The sequence below is a fragment of the Podarcis tiliguerta genome (genome assembly GCF_965153285.1).
Source record: "Podarcis tiliguerta genome assembly, chromosome: 8".
Taxonomy (NCBI): domain Eukaryota; kingdom Metazoa; phylum Chordata; class Lepidosauria; order Squamata; family Lacertidae; genus Podarcis; species Podarcis tiliguerta.
The window spans coordinates 30976548-30996507 of NC_139541.1; the positions used below are offsets into that span (position 1 = coordinate 30976548).

The following is a 19960-nucleotide window of genomic DNA, read 5'->3' on the forward strand; positions in this document are numbered from 1 at the left end:
TTATGATTGCTTTGATGCCTGCTTCCCATTTCATTGCTTCACCCCAATACCTTTAGAATTAGATGTACAGTAAAACAGGAGGAATGTGCAGCTGTCTGGCCATCAGTCTTTCCAATGGGCTCCTGTGATACCTCAGCTGTGCAAGGAAAGGAGTCTAGTGATCTTCTTTTGGAAACCTGTTTCTGTCTCGGAATGGAATTAAACTGAGATGCTCTCAGTAAGCCAGTCAGTGGCCAGAATAATAAGTGCTGTGTCTGGCTCAGCATTTCGTTAACAGCAGTGACCAGTCATATTCCTCTGGGTGTTCCCAAGGAGACCATGAATGTGGCAGCTATTTTCCCGTTGTTTGTCTGCAGCATCTGGGATCCGGAAAGATACTGTCTCTGTACATGGGGTTCCATTTAGCTATTGTGACCGGTGCGCCCTGTAATTGTCTAAAAAGCTGTCTAAGTCAGCTGCTACCAACTTGTTGACTATGCCCTACCTCCACTGTCAGAGACAGTATGCTTTTGGATTCCAGTTGCTGGAAACCACAGGATGGGAGAGTCCTCTTGTGTTCCAGCCCTGTTGGCGGGCTTCCTATAGGATAGGCATCTAGAATGGCCACTGTGAGAACAGGATGCTGGACTAGATGGGCCACTGGCCTGACCCAGCAAGCCCTTCTTATGGCCATATCTTCTTAACAACATGTTGGAATAAATTACTTCTAAAGAATTTCATGGCTAGTTGAGCTTCCCCAGTGGGTGTTTCAGTTTCTGGTTCTCAAGGCGCACACACACCATTCTTCTTGGACATGCCTAACTAGCTCTCTAAAGTCCCTGGATCACTAGGCATATTTTGTACAAAATAAATGTGGAAACGGTCTTCCTCTTGAATTCCTCTTTCATAATTGTCATATGCCACATCTAGGTTGGTGCTTCGCTGCAGTGCGGCATACATTCAGAAATTCGCTGCCTCTTTAGCCCCCCATATTACAACTTTGGTAGTCCACGGGAAGCAGGTAAAGGGCATAGAGGTTTGGAGCTGTGCCGCTTGACATGTGCTGTCTTATTTGCATTTTGATAGTCTTTGCTTATGGTGCTGCTGTTTTATCTTTTCCCAGTGCTTGGCTCTTGATTTTAAGGAGTGTGTGCACCCGCCATCATACAAATCCACATCTATTTGGTTGATGGATTTTACGCTACAGTGAAATATCACACACTCACTCATTAATGTTTGTGAAAAGTGATAGTTGCAGTTACAAATCCTGTGTTGGGCAATGTGAAACATCCAGTTACTTCAGAAATATTGTTATGTTTGATTTTCTTTTGTAGAAAAGATAGCTGTCGATATCTATCACTCTTAAACACTGCAGCCCATTTTAAAACCCAGCACTTTACATGGTTTATGTTTTCACTGCTATGGTATATCCACGCACACACATAGAAAGTTATACTGTTCCCACATCATCTGCTGAAGAAGACATGGTTTATCTGCTGCTGGGCTGTAACATTTCAGGTGTGGCGCTGAATATTTGAATCAAAAAACAAGTATAATAGATTCCTTGCAAGCGGCTTTTGAGCATATATTTTGCCTGCTTGTAGAAGTGCATTTTGTTCAGTCTGAGAAGCAGAGGTTAAAAACCCTGGGTTAATGTGATCATTATTTTCATGATGTGAATGCTCCGATCACATGATCATATGTAGTTTTCAATATGTGCTGGCTGGCTGCATATATTTTTCATGAATGGTGATGTGAGCTTTGCGTATGGCGAGTTTAATCACTATCAAAATGGACCTACTGAATCCACCATAAAACACTGCTGTCTTTGGCAAGTGGCTACCAAAACTTGACCACTGAAATTCATTACCTACATATATGAGTGTGGTATGTTTAGTTTAAGACCAGGAGATTGTCAAGTGGTGTTAAATATGTCTTGCGTGCCCTGTAACTTTCTGCTTTCTCAAGCAGTGTCTTTAGGAATCTGACACACTTCAAATTCCTATACAAAAAGGCAACAATGGCATTTGGTTTAAATACCTTAATTCTTATTCAGAAGATCCAAAACAGAAGAGCTAAAACACCTATCTAATGAGAGAATTTTTTCTGAATGCAAATTGTCAAGGAGGTCTGAAGCAATGAATGTTTTTTTCTTTACATAATTTTTATCAAGCCATCATGTTGCAATGTCAGAGAAAGGAACAGCAATGTCTTGTAATGTTGTATGCAGTTTAATGAATTCAAAATGTGTTCCCAACATAGCCGTTTTTACAGTGTTCTTGTTTCAGTGCTTAAATAATTGAAGATTTAGCCTCTCCCCAAAAAAAGAGCTTTCACAAAAAGAGAACTCAAGTACAAAATACCATATACATATTTTAATGTTTAGTTTTGGGGATTGATGAAATATGGCAACACAGTTTCAAACAGATTCTCGAATTCATTAAACTCGTGTTTGATATCCAGCAGGACTGCTCTGTTTTCTGCCCTTAGGTCTGTTGTGCGCTTCGCAGCAAGTCTTTTATGTAAACTAGTGGACAGCCTTGCACCGTCCATTACTAATGTTTTAGTTCAGGGCAAACAGGTAAGTCTGTGTTTTTTGAAACTGTTAATCAGATAAAACATTAGCTTTAGATTTCTGAAGATTCTTACATTAGTTGGCTTAATAAAAAGAGAGGAGCCTTTAAAAAAAATAAAAATTAAGTTGCATCCAATCTAGATAATGGCTGCTCTATCAAACCTTTTCATAGGACCAGTGCAAGCATCATGCTGGCACCCTGCTAACAGGGATTAGCAAATTGGTTTCCCTTCATTGATGTATTGCCCTCCCCACCCCTTTAGCACCCCCCCACCCCACTGTAAAGACATTTGCTCATTAAATGTAGGTAAGTGGGGAGAACATGTGAGAAAAAGAAATACTTTATAAGTTACAGCTTCGGTAACGGGTAGTTGTGCTTAACATAGAAAGCTAATAGTTAAGAGTTACTGGGTTGAAAAGCGAACACACATAGTAGGGGAGATTTATTTTTTACAGACAACCCAACAGGCCTCCAAATAAATAGATTTTTGAGGGCAAGAGTAGGTGCTGTCCACTTGACAAATTGCTCTGTTTCAAGTCTAGAATCCCTGGGTTCAAACCGGAACTTAGCCCTGGGCATATTGCATAGCCATGAGCAGGGTGTTGACCGTCTGTTGTTCTGCCCTGTTTAAAACAGGAACAGTGTGGCATGTCTTACATGAGTAAGGCATTTTCTTCATTTAAAAAAATTGATGTAGGGGTTATTATTATTTGTCATTCTGTGTAAATGCCCCTAAGGCTTAGTTTGTATAGCTACATAGCCAAGGGTCAGGTCCCTACCCTATGATGCGTACAATATAAAAAGCAAGTAGAGGCAGGAGCAGCAAATTGGCAGATAGAGGAAGAGAATGGGGGATGCCAGGATGATAAGTGTAACAAAGCAGTGATTTTTTGCTGCAATTGTCATTTTAAAGAGAATTTAGCAGCTATCTTCCAGGAGCAGGTAGAAACATTATTTCAAAATTTCCAAACGGAAGCATTTTCTGCCTGCCTCCTGACACAACAATTTTAAAGGCTGACACGGTTGTATGATGCCCAAAGCTGTTATTGGCCGTCTAAATAGAAACTTTCCAAAGTAAGTAGCTTTGGGTCCAGTCTAATTTTTTTTCATAGGATTCTTCCAAACTTTCCAGTGGCTTTGTCAATCTTGGACAACAATGGTACACAGTTTTTTTTATTCTGGTGTGCTTATAACACATTCATTTAACATAATGCTGTCATGCAAACTGCTCACCTGAGAGAGAATTCAACCACCACCCTAAACACAGGATCCTGTGCCTTCCAGTAGAAGCATACCTTACAGCCATGCCACCAAGATTTTATCTGGCAGGTGAACTTTCTACACCTGCTCCCAGCTAAGAACTGCCCACAGAGTAGCTTTACAGGAGAATGCACCCCTCCTAAGGTTGCTGACCTCTTAGTTGCTCTGGACACAAGAAACATAGGAAGCTGCCTTATACTGAGTCAGATCATTGTTCCATCTTGCTCGGTAATGCCTACTCTGACAGTCAGTAACTCCAGGATTTCAGACGGGGTCTCCCAGTCCAACCTAGTTATTGAACCTGAGACCTTCTGCATGCAAATCACATGCTCTAAGCTACGGCTGCTCCCCAACTTTGCTTCTACCTGTTCCTCTATAGCATTGTTTCCCAATCTTGGGTCACTAGCTGTTTTTGGACTACAGCTCCCATCATCCCTAGCTAGCAGGACTGGTGGTCAGGGATTATGGGAGTTGTAGTTCAAAAACAGCTGGATACCCAAGTTTGGGAAACTCTGCTCTATAGTATAGTTAGGTGCCTAAGTGGGTTTTTGAGTTTGCAGTATTACAAGAGCACTTGAACTCTAAGATTTTAAATAATGATGGGTGATGATAATAATAATAATAATTAATAATATGGAGGAAAGGCAAAATCAAAGAGAGCAAGCAGATCATTGAGGAACAATAGTATACTTCAGACCTACTAGCTCTGTGCTGGGAGTAGTTTGCTGAGCTGGTTCTAAAAAATTAGCAGGTTTTTGGGGGAAGATGATGGACAGCAGTTTCTCAGGAATGGACAGAAATATGTCATAGCTCCATCAACACCCAGGGTTCTTTCGAAGGGCATGCTAGGGATTTAGCTTCTGGCATGCTGGTCCAATCAACCTCTTGGGGCTAAACCAATTCAAGAGCTTAATTTAACCTCCACCCGTGCTAACAACTCTCAAGGCCATGTACTGTACTTTGAAGGTGCTTCCTTGAAGCATATTACAACTTTACTTAATATGCTAAAAATGTTTTCAAGCAGTTATTCTTTATAAATTTGAAGAGTCTAGACTTTACAGAGTTTATATTAGGCCAAAAGTATGGATCAACCATGAAAAACAAGGGGAAAAGTAAATGTTTCAGCAAGGAATTGAATTTGGCTTTGACAAGCGCCTCAAATGATTTCTAGACCAAAGGAAAAGGACTGACACTTGAGCATGCTTGTTCACAAAACTGTGGCTGTAGTCCCAGCCGCTTGCCCTACAGGAAGGCAGTGTTGTTTTATAGGGGGCTTTTCCATCACAAGTGCACTGTGTAAACATTTTTTTAAATGATAAGCTTTTATGTAGCATGAGCTGGCACTGTTGGTTGTTGTCTGCTTTGGCTGAGAGCTTCCTTTTTCTTTTTCTCGGGGTCCAAGAGTCAGTATTGCTGCCTGAGCCTTAACAATGGTTAGGGGAACAGATGGTAGGACTCTTTGCTTTCAGTTCCTGGTGAGAAGTGAAGCCTGCTTAGTAGGAACCTTGGGTGACTCTGATGCAGACATAATGGCCATAACTGTAGAGAAACCAGGGTAGTAATTTGAATGTCCAAATGAAAGGGTTTGTTAGAATGTGATCTCACAGCTCATCAATCATTGTTAAAAGGACGGGCAGCATTGCTGACGCCAAGGGTGTGTCTGTATGTGAAGAAACAGATAGAAGCATGATGCAACCTAAGCATGTTAAGCAACCTAACATTAGGCATTGTAGCGTTGTGTTAAAATGCAGAAGTGAAAATATGGAGGGGGGCCTTTAAACACAAAGGGTCCATGATTATGCATCCCTCATCTCAGTTGGATTTAGACCTGCACCAGCTATGCCATGCCCACCCCAAGAACAATCTAAATCCTTGGTTTGTAGCCTGCCATGCCATGAGCCCCACCTCCAAGCAATTTGAACCCTTGGTTTGAAACCTGCATCTTCCATGCCATGTGCCCCCACCCCTGAACTACCCGAACCCCTTGGTTTGTAGTCTGTTCCATCCATGCCATGCCCCACTCCCAGAACAACCTGAACTTGTACCTCCCTAACCATTCATCTTCAACTCCGCTTACCCTCTTCCCAACTTTCACTGGAATTTGTGGCAAAGTAAGGCCTTGAAGGCTGCCAGGGAGGCATTCCATGACTGTGAAGACCTAATGGTGGTCATAGAGAAAGACAATTGCCCTCCTGCTTCCCTAGAAGTGAACTAGAACGATTTTATCTTTTATTATACCTGGCAAGTTTTAATCATAAGGAATCAACAGGGCAGATCGGGCCACTTTCTTGAACACACATTCTCCCAAGTTGTTATTTTGCCTTTTGGAATGATGCTTCTTTTCATTACAAATGCCTGTTTTAATACAAAATAACAAAGCCATGTAAACCCCCTTTTACCCATCGGCTTTAAATTTAACTCAGCTAATTATCCTCCCTTCTATCCAATATTGATGCAAACAGGGAGAGTTGAGTCAAGGGGGTATAATGAATCAGGACTCTTTCACTGCTTTCCTGTTTCAGGTTGTAGTTCTAATTGCTGCTAATATATTCCTCTAGGTAACTCTTGGGGCATTTGGCCAGGAAGAAGAAATTATATCTAATCCCTTGTCTCCTGGTGCAATTAAGGACATCATCTACAACAAGTGTAATTTGCAGGATGAGAGGGAAGCTGTTCTTCAGCAAGAACTTGTCATTCATATTGGCTGGATCATCTCCAACTCCCCAGAATGTTTTAATGGAATGCTGAAGATCCGAGTGGGGTTAGTAAACCAACTTCAGATTTTATTCTCATGATCATCTGAGGAACCGAGGTGGCCTTTGCCTGCCTTCTAAAGTGTGCACACCAACAAAGCAGACAGGTTGCTCTCTTTGAAGGAAATAATAATTCAGAATATTAATGTTAGTGAATCAAGGTCCAGGACATGAGGGTCTGCTTGCCTTCTTGGCTGGTCTGCTAGAGCACATTAAACCAACATGCCAATGGTCTGTCTCAACTCCTAGTTCTCTTCCAAGAGTTGGTTCTAACCTCTAAAACTCTAAAATACCTGAAAGATAATCTCACCCCTTATATCCCTAAGTATATGCTCTGCAAGTGAGGACCCCATGTAGATACCATCTTATCAAGAGGTTGGTTCTTCACAGTGTAGGAATTAGGACTTTAGTGGCACCCACCCTTCATAATTCCCTCCCCTTAAATATTATACAGGTGCCATCTCTGTTGACTTTTTGGGTGCCTACTGAAGATGGTCTTCTTCCAACAAGCCTTTTCAGTTGAGATTTTTCCCATTCTGCACCTACTATACTGGAATTGCTTTTAAGATTTCTTTATTGTTTTATTGCTTCTTGTTTGCAATCCTGGGCTCCTTTGGTAGGATGACCAGGATATAAATTTAAAAATAGATAAAATAAAATGACTTAGGCCCAATATGCCATACAGCTCACTTCCTCCCAAGTGTCTCATTGCAATTAGTCACTCAATCATATTTTTTTAAAAAAAGTTTTGGATTGATTGATATATTGAAAAGGGCATTTCTCCTGTGTGTGAGAGAACAAGGAATATCTCTTCTAAAATGATACTTGCTGCCACAATTTGAAAACTTTCTATAGAGCTATTGTTTTGATATGCATATTTATGCAGGTTTAATCAATAGATTAATAAACTGAAACACATACAGTTACTTGCTAATTTCTTATATTGAATGACAACCCTAATTATATCCTCCTTAGCAGCAGAATCTGCGTCAAGTTCAGACATGGAGACAGACACGAAGAAAAGCATCTTGGGAAGCTGGCCCTCAGTTGTGAAATACAGTGCAGATTTGCCCTGTTGTAAATCTCTGTAAAGCCCCATCTGTTTTGGCTGATCTTTGGTTGCCCAGTCAGAAGTAATTCCTGCTATGTTCAGTTAGACTTGTTCGCAAGCCACTGTATGCATAAGCATGCAGAATGCTACCTTATACTGAGTCAGACTTTTGGTCCATCTAGCTCAGTATTACCTACACTGATTGGCAGCAGCTCTCCAGAGTTCTCAGCAGTTCTCCAAGGTTTCAGGTTGGTTTCCTTCCAGATACCAAGGACTAAACCTGGAACTTTCTGCATGCAAAGTAGATAGATTCTCTACGACTGACCTATGGTCTGTATACTGGTCTTGCCTAAGCTGGCAAAGGATGGGGCAATTTCAGCAGAAGTTTTGAGTCTACAGGTTGAACTATGTGGAGAAAAATAAATCAGCCAATCAAAGTATTTTCTTAGCGGTAGGGAGGCAACCCCTTTTGCAACCCCTTTTGCTCGTGGGTAAAGCTCAAAACATACCTGGCAGGCATTTTCTAAGTCATTGGATGTTCCCTGTGGCAAATCCTGTGTAATTTATGCTCTCATCTAGTGTTGTGCTTATGCTGTTTTCCCAATGGCACTTTAGATTGTTAAGCTGTCGCAACTCTGTGCTGGAGCACCGAAAACACAATACACAGCAATAAATTATGGATGGCATACCTGGGGTCTGGATCTAGCTATTCCATTTGCCTGGAGGTAGCAGAAACCTAAGACAATGCATCTCCTCTATCAGCTTTCATCGTTTGATCAAAATTAGTTGCCATAGCAGTTAGAAATGGGATGCTCAACTCAGTTCCATTTCATACAGAGCCCATAACTCACAAGCCACTTAAGGCAATGCACGTGTGCTTAAACTGGTGCCTCCCCATTGGCTTCAGTGGGAGTAAGCCGACTGAGTGATTTGTGGATTGCCTTTTTCGCTCCTTCAGCCTCTCAGAGCTTAGCTTTTGGCTATCTAGCAGGATTTATTATTGCTGTAACACTTTCAGTGCCACAGATTTCTGCATTCAAGCTGGAGGAAGATGTTTGTGTGCGTGACTGATCCAAAGAGCAAGCAGCTCACGATGTGAGCAGCCCAGTTGCGGCAGTGCATTGATGTGTCGTTTTACATGGCCCTAAACAAAGCTTTAAAGGGAAGTTGGCTTTTTCCAGGCTTTTATGGTGCTATGTTTTATTCCCTTGGATATCTCTGCCTTATTGCTACTTTGCCTTCTCAGACTGAATTTAAATTTGTTTCCATCCAATACCAGTTTCTTCTTCTGATTCCACACCTCACTGCTGAAGCTTTCTTAGACTTCATGCAATCAGTTTATGTGCCTACCTTATTCCATAACACACACACACACACACAAAAATTTCAGTTTTTTCTAAAATGCCACCTTTCCCTCTTAAACCTGATATAAATAAAAGGCTAAATAGTGTTACATTTTTAAATACTTCCCCATTAACAATGACAAAAACAGGATGCATTACATTCTTAATTGTAATCTATGTCTTTGGTTGTTTCTCTACTGGAGAAGAAAATAGTCTTTTAATAAATGCCGCCACCTTTTAATTTTTGTACAACAGGTGTATTGTGCCTTTCCAGCACACAACCAAGAATATTTTGGTTCTGCTATAACTAGTTCTTTTAAAAAAAATAATTAATCCATCCTCTCTAAAAAAAATCAGCTTGTTGACAAATTCCATTGTATATCATCATTCAGTAAAATATGTCAACGACTGGGTCTGAGTTCCTTCACTCATTGTTACCCAGCACCAAAATAGAATTAGTACAATCAATATGGCCCAGGTGGATTGTGTGGATTTGAACAACTCAAGATAGTTGTTCAAAGGCATTGGTGATTATGTTTCCAGCCATGCTGCTTTGGGAAGTAGGAGTTTGCATAAATCCTCCATACTTCCTCTGTTGTTGCGATAGGTAACTTCACTATGTGCAAGAAAACAAAAACAGAGTTTGGGGACAGTCTTAACAAATTCATTGTGGCATAAGCCAGAGGTAGCCCTCATGGTACCTCCAGATGCCGTTAACGACAACTCCCATCAGTCCCAGTGTGCCTGAGGGATGGTCTGGGATGATGCCTACAGCATCTGGAGGGCAACATATTGGTTACCCCAGGGCATAAGCCACTCCATGAAGGACAGCTGAGTCTACCTCAGCAGATGCAAGAAGCGTTAACCTAAGTTGGCAGGAGTAGATTTGAGGAAACATAAGCAGTGAGGCCAGAAGGAAATAATAACACTTCATGCATCTTAGTTGTTTTTGTTACAACAAATTAAGATGACTACCCCTCTGGAAATCATTTCACCTTGTATGGGTTGTGTACCTCCTCCTCCTCCTGTGCAGGTTAATTAGTTGCTGTTAAGGGGCATACTCCTTTCCCTTTTACAAGCCACTTAGCTGCTTTTAGATGCTGAGTGCTTGCTTGGGTGTTAATTAGGAGTGTGATGCAGTGGTGGCCTAGCTAACTCTTCAGTTTGCAGGGAGCATTCTGAGCTCATCTGGGCTTTAGTTTCACTGCCTCTGCAATTTTACTTTAGCCACCTCTGTTCTTTAGAACTTGATAGTGGGACCTCTGTAAAGAGGCACACCGCAGTCGGGGCAGCATATGTTTCAATGGAACTACTAAATGGGTAGCTGAAATATTGATCTCATATAAGGACAAGGAGGGAGCCAGTCTGGCTTCAGAGAGCTCAACAGGTGTGGTCTGAGGATGCATGATACAGCTGCCTTGAGGATGCTAAGCAAAGCTAGTTCTGGTCAGCACCTGGATGGGAAAGAAACCCTCTGAAGTTCCATGGTGGAAGACAGGCAGGATCTTAACATACTAAGCAAACAAATAACAAGATTTTTATGCAGCCTTCATTAGCTTCTCTTGCCCATTTTAAATAGTCTCTCTCTCTCTCTCTCTCTCTCTCTCTGTGTGTGTGTGTGTGTGTGTGTGTGTGTCAGAAAGAGAAAACCAGTCTCCTTGCTTCTTCCAAGGTTAATTCCATACATTCAGTTTCCTTTATTTCACCTTTATCATCCACTCCAGTGAACAGAATTAACCTTCTCCCAGAAATAGTATTCTGGCTTGATAATGATTAGATTTGGTACCTCATTATTGATTTGTGTGCCAGCTTTCATGCTGAAATAGATCCAGACCCTGACAGCCCCATTACCGTAAACACCTCCAATCAAATGTTTACTACCCAGGCGCTGTCAGTCAGGTTTTTGCAGGCCATGCCTCTAAAGATTTGGAAGGGGTGCGTACGTGCCATTTTTCATCTGCTGCTTTGCATTACTAGAACATCTCATGTGAGCAGGTGGAGGATACATCAGTGAATTGGATGCCTACCTCTTGGTGAATTAACAGCATCTGTGTGTGTGTCCTTCAGGCTGTTTCTCCAAGCAGTGTTCTCCAGTATTGTATCAGAGCTGCTTTCTATGGAGGGCCGGTGGAGGGAGAGAGACCAGAATAGTAACTGAGGCTGGGAATGGTGTCTTCTCACTGCATCCTTCTTCTCTTAGTTGGATGCTGCTACTTCAGTAGATCTGCATGTTAATCCTCGACACATTTCTGGTCTCTGGAGCCAAAACTGCCTTCATTGTGCCCCTTGATCATGTTATTTGGCAGCTGAGGTGCCATTGATCAAGAATCATCCACAGGCTGTAGATGCTCCCCTTTCCGTTCTTTCTATCATTAGCTTTTCTCATTGTTGTGTTTGATTTGTCCTTTTTAATATTTCCAGAGCAGTCAACTATTACTAGTAAATAAGTAGGAGACAGCCTGAGGGTGGGAAGAGTGTCAGGGGAGAGAGATGGAGGAGGTTTAGTGCTACCCGCAAGAATAACCTTGTCACTATTTGGCACTTTGTATATGATTGAAAACCTAAATACACTCTTAATAGCAAACGGTTTCCCTCATTTCTCAGCTGGATTTGACACTCAGTTAAAGCAGTTGCAGACAGAAGGTAGACTTGGGATCTAGTGGTAGATCTCTGGGTGATTTGTAATGGAAGTGAAAGGGTCTATGATTCCCAGTTTTAACAACAGCAGCATCTGAAAGAGTGCCTGCCCTCCCCACTCCAAGATTAGTCTGCTGAAAGCAAAGAAAGCTTGGTGGAAAATCAGGTGCAGATTTGAAGGTGAAAGGACTGAGCACTCAGTTCTGCTACTGAAAGCAAACTCCTAGGGAAAACAAACCTAGGTAAAAGTAGTGGTGAGGACAGCAGCAGTGCTAATGTCTAAAAGTACTAACACATTTGCAAAATTTAAATGATGAGAATAAATCACTTGGTGCTGCAAAAAATCATGACGTAAATACCAGGCCAGCCTCTCTGAGGAGGGTGCTCTACAACATGGGAGCCAGCACTGAATAAGCCCTCACACAGGGAAGGGCCTCAGAATCTGACCTTATAGTCTGGGTAGGTATGGAAATGTGGGAGGGAGGGAACACTTCAAGCCATTCAGGGCTTTACAAGCAAACAGTATTTGTATCATTTAAGAAGCAACAATTAGCACAGGTTATGTCTTCCCTACAAATACATTATTAACTATTCTCTTTTGTAATGCAGTAACTATGGTACAAATATTTACTTTAACCATAAGTTTTAAAGAGAAGGGAGAGCTTTCCCACATTCTCACCCAAATTGCAATTTATTCTGAGATAATTCCAGAATCTTAATCAGTAACAAAGCACAGTTAATGTAAAACATTGTGGGCCCGAGATGTGCTTTGGTTGATGCTAGAGTGGCATTTTGCCATTTAGCCACAGACGCACTCATGGGAATGTCAGTGCTTTCCCCCCCAAAAAATGTATTTCTAAGATGTCTGTTGAGGCTAATTAAACAGTAAACAAAACTTCTAATTTAAATGATTATTTGGTAAAGCAGGGTGAGGTGACTTGGTCCAGATTAGCTCCACTGAGCAGACAAGTTCATTTTCATCTAAATGGTGTTGTCTTTTAAAGACGAGGCACCAGCTTTTGGAAGCAATTTGAATAGCCCATTAAGCAGTCGAAGTAAACAGTACATTCTGTTTGCCGTTTACGGCTTTTCAGAGAATTGTGCAAAAGATGGCTGGCTGGCCACATTTCATGTTATCAGACTTTTCAGCTGTACCCTCACAGAGTAGACCTTCCAGAGCATTTAACTGTGCCTTGGGGCACAAGAGAATTTGTTTAAGTTTTTCTTTTCTTTTCTTAGAGAACAAGCTTAAAAGCTGCTATTAAAATGACACATCTTGAAGATTAGTTCCTGAAATCTGTCTAGCTTTTAAAAACCCATTGTACCCTTCAACCTGTTCCTCTTGGCTTCTGTACTAGCTAGTAGATGTTTAGGGGTAGAGGCTGCAATAGCTGGTGTGCCAGGGGACACTCTGGAGGTGTTGTTCACCAAGAGCAGTCACTGTTGCCAAATGCAGCACTTGAGTAAGATGCATTGGGCAACCCTTCCACATCCTGCGCCCCAGATGAATCAATCATTTGCAGGAAAGGTCCTTCTCTCCTTCTCTCTTTCCAAACTGATGGGACAACTAAAGAAACTGGGAATAACTAAGTGCAGAGTCAAATCACAATAAACAGACTCCCCCTCCAGCCACCGTAAATAGCTAGACGTCCTTTGTCACCCACCCTTCAACAACTGTATTCAGGCAGCCACATGAAGACAGCCTCAGTACTCAAAGTTTGGGATACTGGAGATGTCCTACAGAAAAGGAAGCAGAAATTGCCATTGTTTGCATTTTCATCTCTTGTCAGGAACTGAAATCAAGTGAATTGGTATTCAGTCATTATTGTTGTTGGTTTTAAATCCTCAAAACAACACACAATCAGCTTGACAGGCTACAGGTTCTGTAGACCTTAATATGTTCTTAATAACATCAGATTTTCTCCTGCTACCTTTCTTGATTGGGGAAACTACAGCTTCACAGGTCCACCCCTGGTTTCCTCTTGGATCTTTAAAAAACAAAGATTGAGTTAACTGATGTTTTCATTCTTCAGATGGATTGTGCATGCCATGAAGTATGAACTGAAGATCCGTGCAGGGGAGATGCCCCCCATGGATTTATACCAGCTGTCACCCAGTGAGGTGAAGCAACTTCTCTTGGATATTCTTCAGCCTCAGCAGCAAGGGAGGTAAGGAGCTCTCTCTCGCAGCACATCTCATGCTGGCATTCCTTGCTGATTGATTGCACAAACAGTGTTTTCTCTGATTTTCCTCCCCCCTCCCCTTTGCAAATGGTTCTTTCCCCACAGTACGTTATTTTATCTTATTTTGAAGCCAAAAAAGCAAAGACAGACACGGGTGAGTCTATCCGCTCTCTTTATTGCTGTGCAGAGAGCTTTGCTCTCTCATCAGATTTTGATACCTCACTTGGCAGTGGCTGCCAGCATCTGGTGTGTAGGGTTTCCCTTACCTAGTTTGACACCGGGAAGGAAGCCAACGTAACCCAGAGGCCAGTTACTTAAGAAGTTTGTTTCAGTCAGAGCAGGATTTAGCTGCTGATCGCTGACCCTTTTCCTCTGGGTTGTCATTAAACATCGTCAGCAGGCTCAAGACACAACCATGTTGTCTTCCTGAAGTGTGCCAGTTCTGTAAATATGCCACTCCAGTATGATGACAATGGCAGACTCCCAACACAGAGTGTCAGGGCCAGATTGTTTGGTTCAAGACCACTGGTATTTTTCAGGGGGGCTCCAGTCTCTTTACGCCTGGAACAGCATTGAACCCCAAAGTGGTAGGAAAGCACTGGATAACATGCCAAGATTCATTTTGTTAAACATGTAAAGTTTAGTGGAAAGAAATTAGGCTAATTTACTGAGGTACTATGCTGAGGAAGATGTCTTTGCTTGGTCTATATGCTGCATCACAAGGAGATTTTACGTATTTCTCCATCTGTCGTTAGGTAATGGGAGTGAAAGTGGTTGTAAGCTGCTACCGTTTGGGAAAGTCAGAAAGTGCCCTTGCTGTTCTTGTGACTTGCACATGTATGTGGGGCTCTCTTGGTTGGGGGCCGTGAACTCAAAACCATCACAAAAGAAAGGCTGAATTGTTACAGAAATTGAATCCCTAAACCAAACTTTTCAATAGGCTGCCTGGACCCATTTTCTTGTTATTCTTTGGACAGCATCATCTACCACTAATTTGGATTTGGTGCTTTTGTGTACAAAGTGATACAGTACTTTTAAAATAACTCTGAACATTTGGAGCAACAACTTATCTGCCAAGCATATCTACGTGAATGTAATATCAACACCTTTCTTGCCTCCAAAAGGTGGTGTTTAATTTTCTCTTTGCAGGAAGCTTTGCAAATATTGATAACACAGCATTATCTTTTGAACTGGGGAATATGAGAAACCTGGTAAATGAGTTGCTTCCTTTCTCTTAGCCACCTTCTACGTGTGAAGACGGAGTTCTCAGAAAAGCTGTTCTCCTAAGCTCTTAGCTTATCTCTTTATGAAATCAAACTTCTGAACAGCATCAGCAACATTACTCTCTCTCTCTTTGGCTACATAGAGATCTTCAAAGGGAAGAACGGTTCCAAGGAGATACTCTTGCCTTAAGCAGGCAAAAAGCACTTTGCATAATTTAAAAATCCAGTTAGCTTATTTCCTTTTCCAACTATAGCCCAGTGACAGCCAGACTTTCAGAAGATTCCTGTCTTGATTGCGCAGAGTTGGGATTCCTTCTTGTATTGCAACTTCCAGAGAGATGGCTATGTTAGTCTGTTGCAACAAAAACAACAGGGTATTGTAAACCCCAAAAACTAGTACAGTGGAACCTCTACTTACGGATGTAATCAGTTCCAGAGGTCTGTCCGTAAGTCGATCTGCGTCGCTGGTAGAAGCATTGTTGTGTGCAGGCGCATTCGGCGGCAGCAATCTTCTGCGCATGTGCACATGGCAGAAGCAACTGTGCATCTATCTCTGTGTTTTTTTTGTTTGTTTTTTACAACAGGCATAGGCAAACTCTGCCCTCCAGATGTTTTGGGACTACAACTCCCATCATCCCTAGCTAATAGAACCAGTGGTCAGGGATTATGGGAATTGTAGTCCCAAAACATCTGGAGGGGCGAGTTGCCTATGCCTGTTATGGGGGAACTAAAAATAGCTATACCTTTTTTCCCTCTTGGCAAAGGACTCCAGAGGGAATTAAGCTTGCCAGTTGCAAACAAACAGGTCCAAGCGCTTTTGTGGGGGAAGTAAAAGGGATTCACTATCCTCCATAATCAGGTAATAGCTATATTAAGCCAGGAAAAATCACAAAAGGCATACTTTTGGGGGGTGGAGAGGTTTGTATCTTTATCTTTCTTTCCTTAAATAATTAAGAGGTGGCCATGGTGTATATTCTTGCTTGTATATATTTTTTAACATTAGCAGCTTCACTCTTTCCAGTGCTTATTTGTGTTGGGACAACCCTCTTATAGGGGAGGGTTGTCCCGACTGCTGCCTGCAGAATGCTAAATTGCTCCAAAGGATTTCTTTCTCCCAAGCACAGCAACAGATGATTTCTTTAAAAAAAATTAAGTAAAGCTGATAGCTTTTTTAAAAAAATATCATCGTCATTTACTGCTCCTCTTTAACAAATTAATTATCCAGAGCTTTTCATCACTCTGTAGGCAGCATTCCAGACAGCCTCACTTCTTGCAAAGCTCATGGACATAGAGAAACATAGCTATGTAGTGTACATAAAAGTAGAACATATAAAAAGCAGAGCAACATGAAGTTTTCTGTGGGCCCTGATCCAGCTCAGTTGCTGTGTTGCAGTTTGACATGGGGAGGACTAAAGTCACCCCAAATTGCCTTGTTATTTTAACCTCAGCTGAGCTGAGCCCTGGGATCTTTAGTTGCAAAAAAGAACAGGTGATGGTAACTTCCTAAATGAAATACAACTTTTTAAAATGATGTTAGGGCACTGGGCGACAGTTGAGATGAATTACAGGCTCAAGCTTTGCTTACATTTTTCAAACGTGTCAAGATGGTGAAAATACCTGAAAAACCAGGATGCTTTTTCGCTTGAAGGCTTTGACTGCCTCTAGTAGATTAACTTTTGGTTGTGACCTGAAGAGATTAATTTGCTTGATTTCCTTTGTTTTCCCACTTAAAGAGATTAAACTTTTTTGAAAATCTTTAGACCTATTAATAAGGCACACGTTTAACTTTAACACTATGACTGTGAGGCTGAGCATTTTGCTTTGTTCTCATTAGAGTCTACTTTTGTCCTTTTCATTAAAATAACCGTATGAAACATTTAGCAAGAAACGCAGCACAGCATGCTGTGTTTTGCATTATTGATGGATTGATTTTTTTTGCTTTTATTTCATACTGGGTTTAATTAATCCACAAAGCAAGCATTGTTTTGATCTCGAAACAGATTGCTTTTGTGAGCTCATCCACATTTTCTTCTTTTTCCTCTTCTTCTTTTTGTTTTCAGATGCTGGTTGAACAGACGTCAGATTGATGGTTCATTGAATCGAACTCCCAGTGGGTTCTATGACAGGGTGTGGCAAATCTTGGAGAGAACACCCAACGGTTTAATAGTAGCAGGGAATTTTTTGCCACAGGTAAAACCACCCACATGGTGCTCTTTAGTCACTTTTGTTTTTAGATGACTACCCTATTTTCTCAGACAGGGACGCGGGTGGCGCTGTGGGTTAAACCACAGAGCCTAGGACTTGCCGATCAGAAGTTTGGTGGTTTGAATCGCCGCAATGGGGTGAGCTCCCGTTGCTCGGTCCCTGCTCCTCGAAAGCACATCAAGTGCAAGTAGATAAATAGGTACCGCTCTGGCGGGAAGGTAAACAGTGTTTCCGTGTGCTGCTCTGGTTCACCGGAAGCGGCTTAGTCATGCTGGCCACATGACCCGGAAGCTGTATGCTGGCTCCCTTGGCCAATAAAGCGAGATGAGCGCCGCAACCCCAGAGTCGGCCACGACTGGACCTAATGGTCAGGGGTCCCTTTACCTTTACCTTTACTTTGTTTTCTCAGAGAGGAAGCAAATGTTCACCAGTGGTCAGAAAGCTAGGCTTGTAACTTGAGTCCCAGCAGGCGTGCCAACTTTAGGGGGCCGAAGGCACCTCGGCCCCCTCAATATTTGTTTTAAGAGGGTTGGGTCCCCTCAATCTGGAGGCAGCCCTGCATGTTTTGGGGAGCCAATGGCCAGTTCCTCCAGAGCACTTGTCCTCTGTTGCCCGCACAATGCATGCCAGGCCCCCTCAATCTTGGGGGCGACCTGGCGCCTCTGAGTCCCAGAATTCAGTTCCTCCCCTCCCCATGGATGCTGTCATGCTAGTCTGGACACAAGGACAACAGAGCCTGCTGGATCAAGTCAAAGTACCATGTAGTCCAACTGCCTTGGTATTGGCCACAGAGTTCCTATCCAATCAAGTTCTATTGATCGTGGAGGTGTCACCTATATGCATTCATCCCTTGTAGTGTATCCCTCGCTGTTAATGGGTATGTCCAAGATTTTCAAGTTTCTCCATGCTCTTTGTTCTGAACTTAGGCTCAATTCTGAGCCTTGGTTCCTTATGTGTAAAACGGGAGTATTGTTGAGCTAGTTGGTAGTTTTGTAGTGCAAAGCACTTTAAATTGGCAAAGCCTTGCATAATTGCATAAGACAGTCTACAAATTCCAAAGAGAAGTGGAATTAATTGTTGATTTCTTGGCTCTTCAGTACCAGAAGAACTTTGGATGTGTCAGACTTGTGCATTAAAATAATTCCTTGTTCTGAAAGGAGCTTAATCTTACCCAGGCAGATGACACCTATAATTGGTTCAAATAACTCACTCACCACCTTGAAGAAATAGGGCATGTGCTTGTTTTCAGTTATCAAATAACGTATTTGCCAAATGCTTTCTACTTTCTAGAAATTGATATTGCTATTAAAGTTGACTTAAGCATCTGCTTTTCTTTGTTTGTTTTACAGCAACCAACATTGTCAGACATGACCATGTATGAAATGAACTTTTCCCTTCTGGTTGAGGACATGTTAAAGAGTATTGATCAGCCTGAATACAGGCAAATCATTGTTGAGGTTTGTACCATACGATGATGAGAGATATGAATTAGTTGTTTCATCTTACATTTTAAAAAAGCAGCGAGTGAATGAATGTGTTCAGGGACTTAAGCCATGTAAGACTTTCAAAGAAAATGATACTGTCTCAGTCTTGTCTCAATCTTGTCCTGTAGTCTCCTGACATCATAATTATAATAAGTAATAACAAATGTCTTGGTGATGTAAGAATAGCCCTGATGGCTCAGGCCAAAGGCCCGTCTACTCCAGCATTCTGTTCTATAGATGCCTATCGAAACCCCCAAAACCAGAACTGAAGTGTAACAGCACTGTACCCATTAGTGATTCCCAGCAACTTGTATCCAGGACCACACAGCCTCTGACAGGTGAGGTAGAGCATAGCCAGCATGGCCAGTGGTCATTGATAGCTTTATCCTCCTGATGGACAACAATGTTTCTCAACTTTCAGTGTTTCTCAGAAATATATTGAATGGTAGCTAACAGTTGCCTAGTGCTGCACAGCAGGGAAGGGCTACAGCTCATGGATGGGGCATCTTCTCTGCATGCAGAACATCCCAGGTTCAATCCCTGGTGTTTACAGATAGGTTTGGGAAAGACCCCTGCCTGAAATCCTGGAGTATCACTGCCTGTCAGTGTAGACCAGGGTTTCCCAAATTTGAGTCTCCATTTGTTGTTTTTGGACTACAATTCCCATCATCCCTGATCATTGGTCCTGCTGGCTAGGGATGATGGGAATTGTAGTCCAAAAACAGTTGGAGTCCCAAGTTTGGGAAACCCTGGTGTAGACAGTACTGGGCCCAATGGTCTGACTCGGTGGGAGGCAGCTTCCTTGGTTCTGTATTCCACACCCAGTGGTTTTATTTATTATCTTTTAAGTGTCAATTTGTGATGCAGTTTATGTGGAGTGATGGTGGAGAGAACTGATGTTAAAAAGAAGAAGCCTCAGGTTCCGCACGTTGTGCACAAAACTCCAGGGGTCACTCAAAACCAGTTCTCTAGATGGTGACCACTGTTTGCTGATTATTCAGTTCTCAGGAAATAGATCTTTAAGGATTCCCACCACCACCACCGAGTGTTGTTTCTTGCATTATTTGAAAACAGCAAAAAAAAAAAAACCTGAGTTCAGCTTTGTCAGCTGCAAGACTAAACATTATGTTATGTGTCAAAAGAAAATTATTTGCTTTCCATGAAGTTTAAGTTTGGGGCGGGGAAAGGAACAGAGAGTTTATATGAGTAAGTGGAAAGGAAGGCAGAACAGAAAATATTTCAAATGGCTTTTTCTTTCGTCACTGT

The 19960-nt window shown here is 42.0% G+C and overlaps 1 protein-coding gene across 9 annotated transcripts in view; it reads left to right on the forward strand.

The window, feature by feature from the left end:
* Nucleotides 1-19960, forward strand: part of PHKB (phosphorylase kinase regulatory subunit beta) — a gene marked incomplete at its 5' end in the record, with an annotated part of 136716 nt that overhangs the window by 113145 nt on the left and 3611 nt on the right. For 6 of the 9 annotated variants that reach the window (XM_083451836.1, XM_083451841.1, XM_083451834.1 and 3 more), the window contains 5 exons: nucleotides 2470-2560; nucleotides 6374-6576; nucleotides 13633-13767; nucleotides 17066-17195; nucleotides 18560-18667. In XM_083451836.1, the coding sequence (XP_083307962.1) occupies nucleotides 2470-2560; nucleotides 6374-6576; nucleotides 13633-13767; nucleotides 17066-17195; nucleotides 18560-18667 (667 nt within the window). Of the gene's footprint in view, nucleotides 1-909; nucleotides 1001-2469; nucleotides 2561-6373; nucleotides 6577-13632; nucleotides 13768-17065; nucleotides 17196-18559; nucleotides 18668-19960 lie in introns of all 9 variants that reach the window. The other 3 variants (XM_083451837.1, XM_083451835.1, XM_083451840.1) reach the window with 1 other exon arrangement.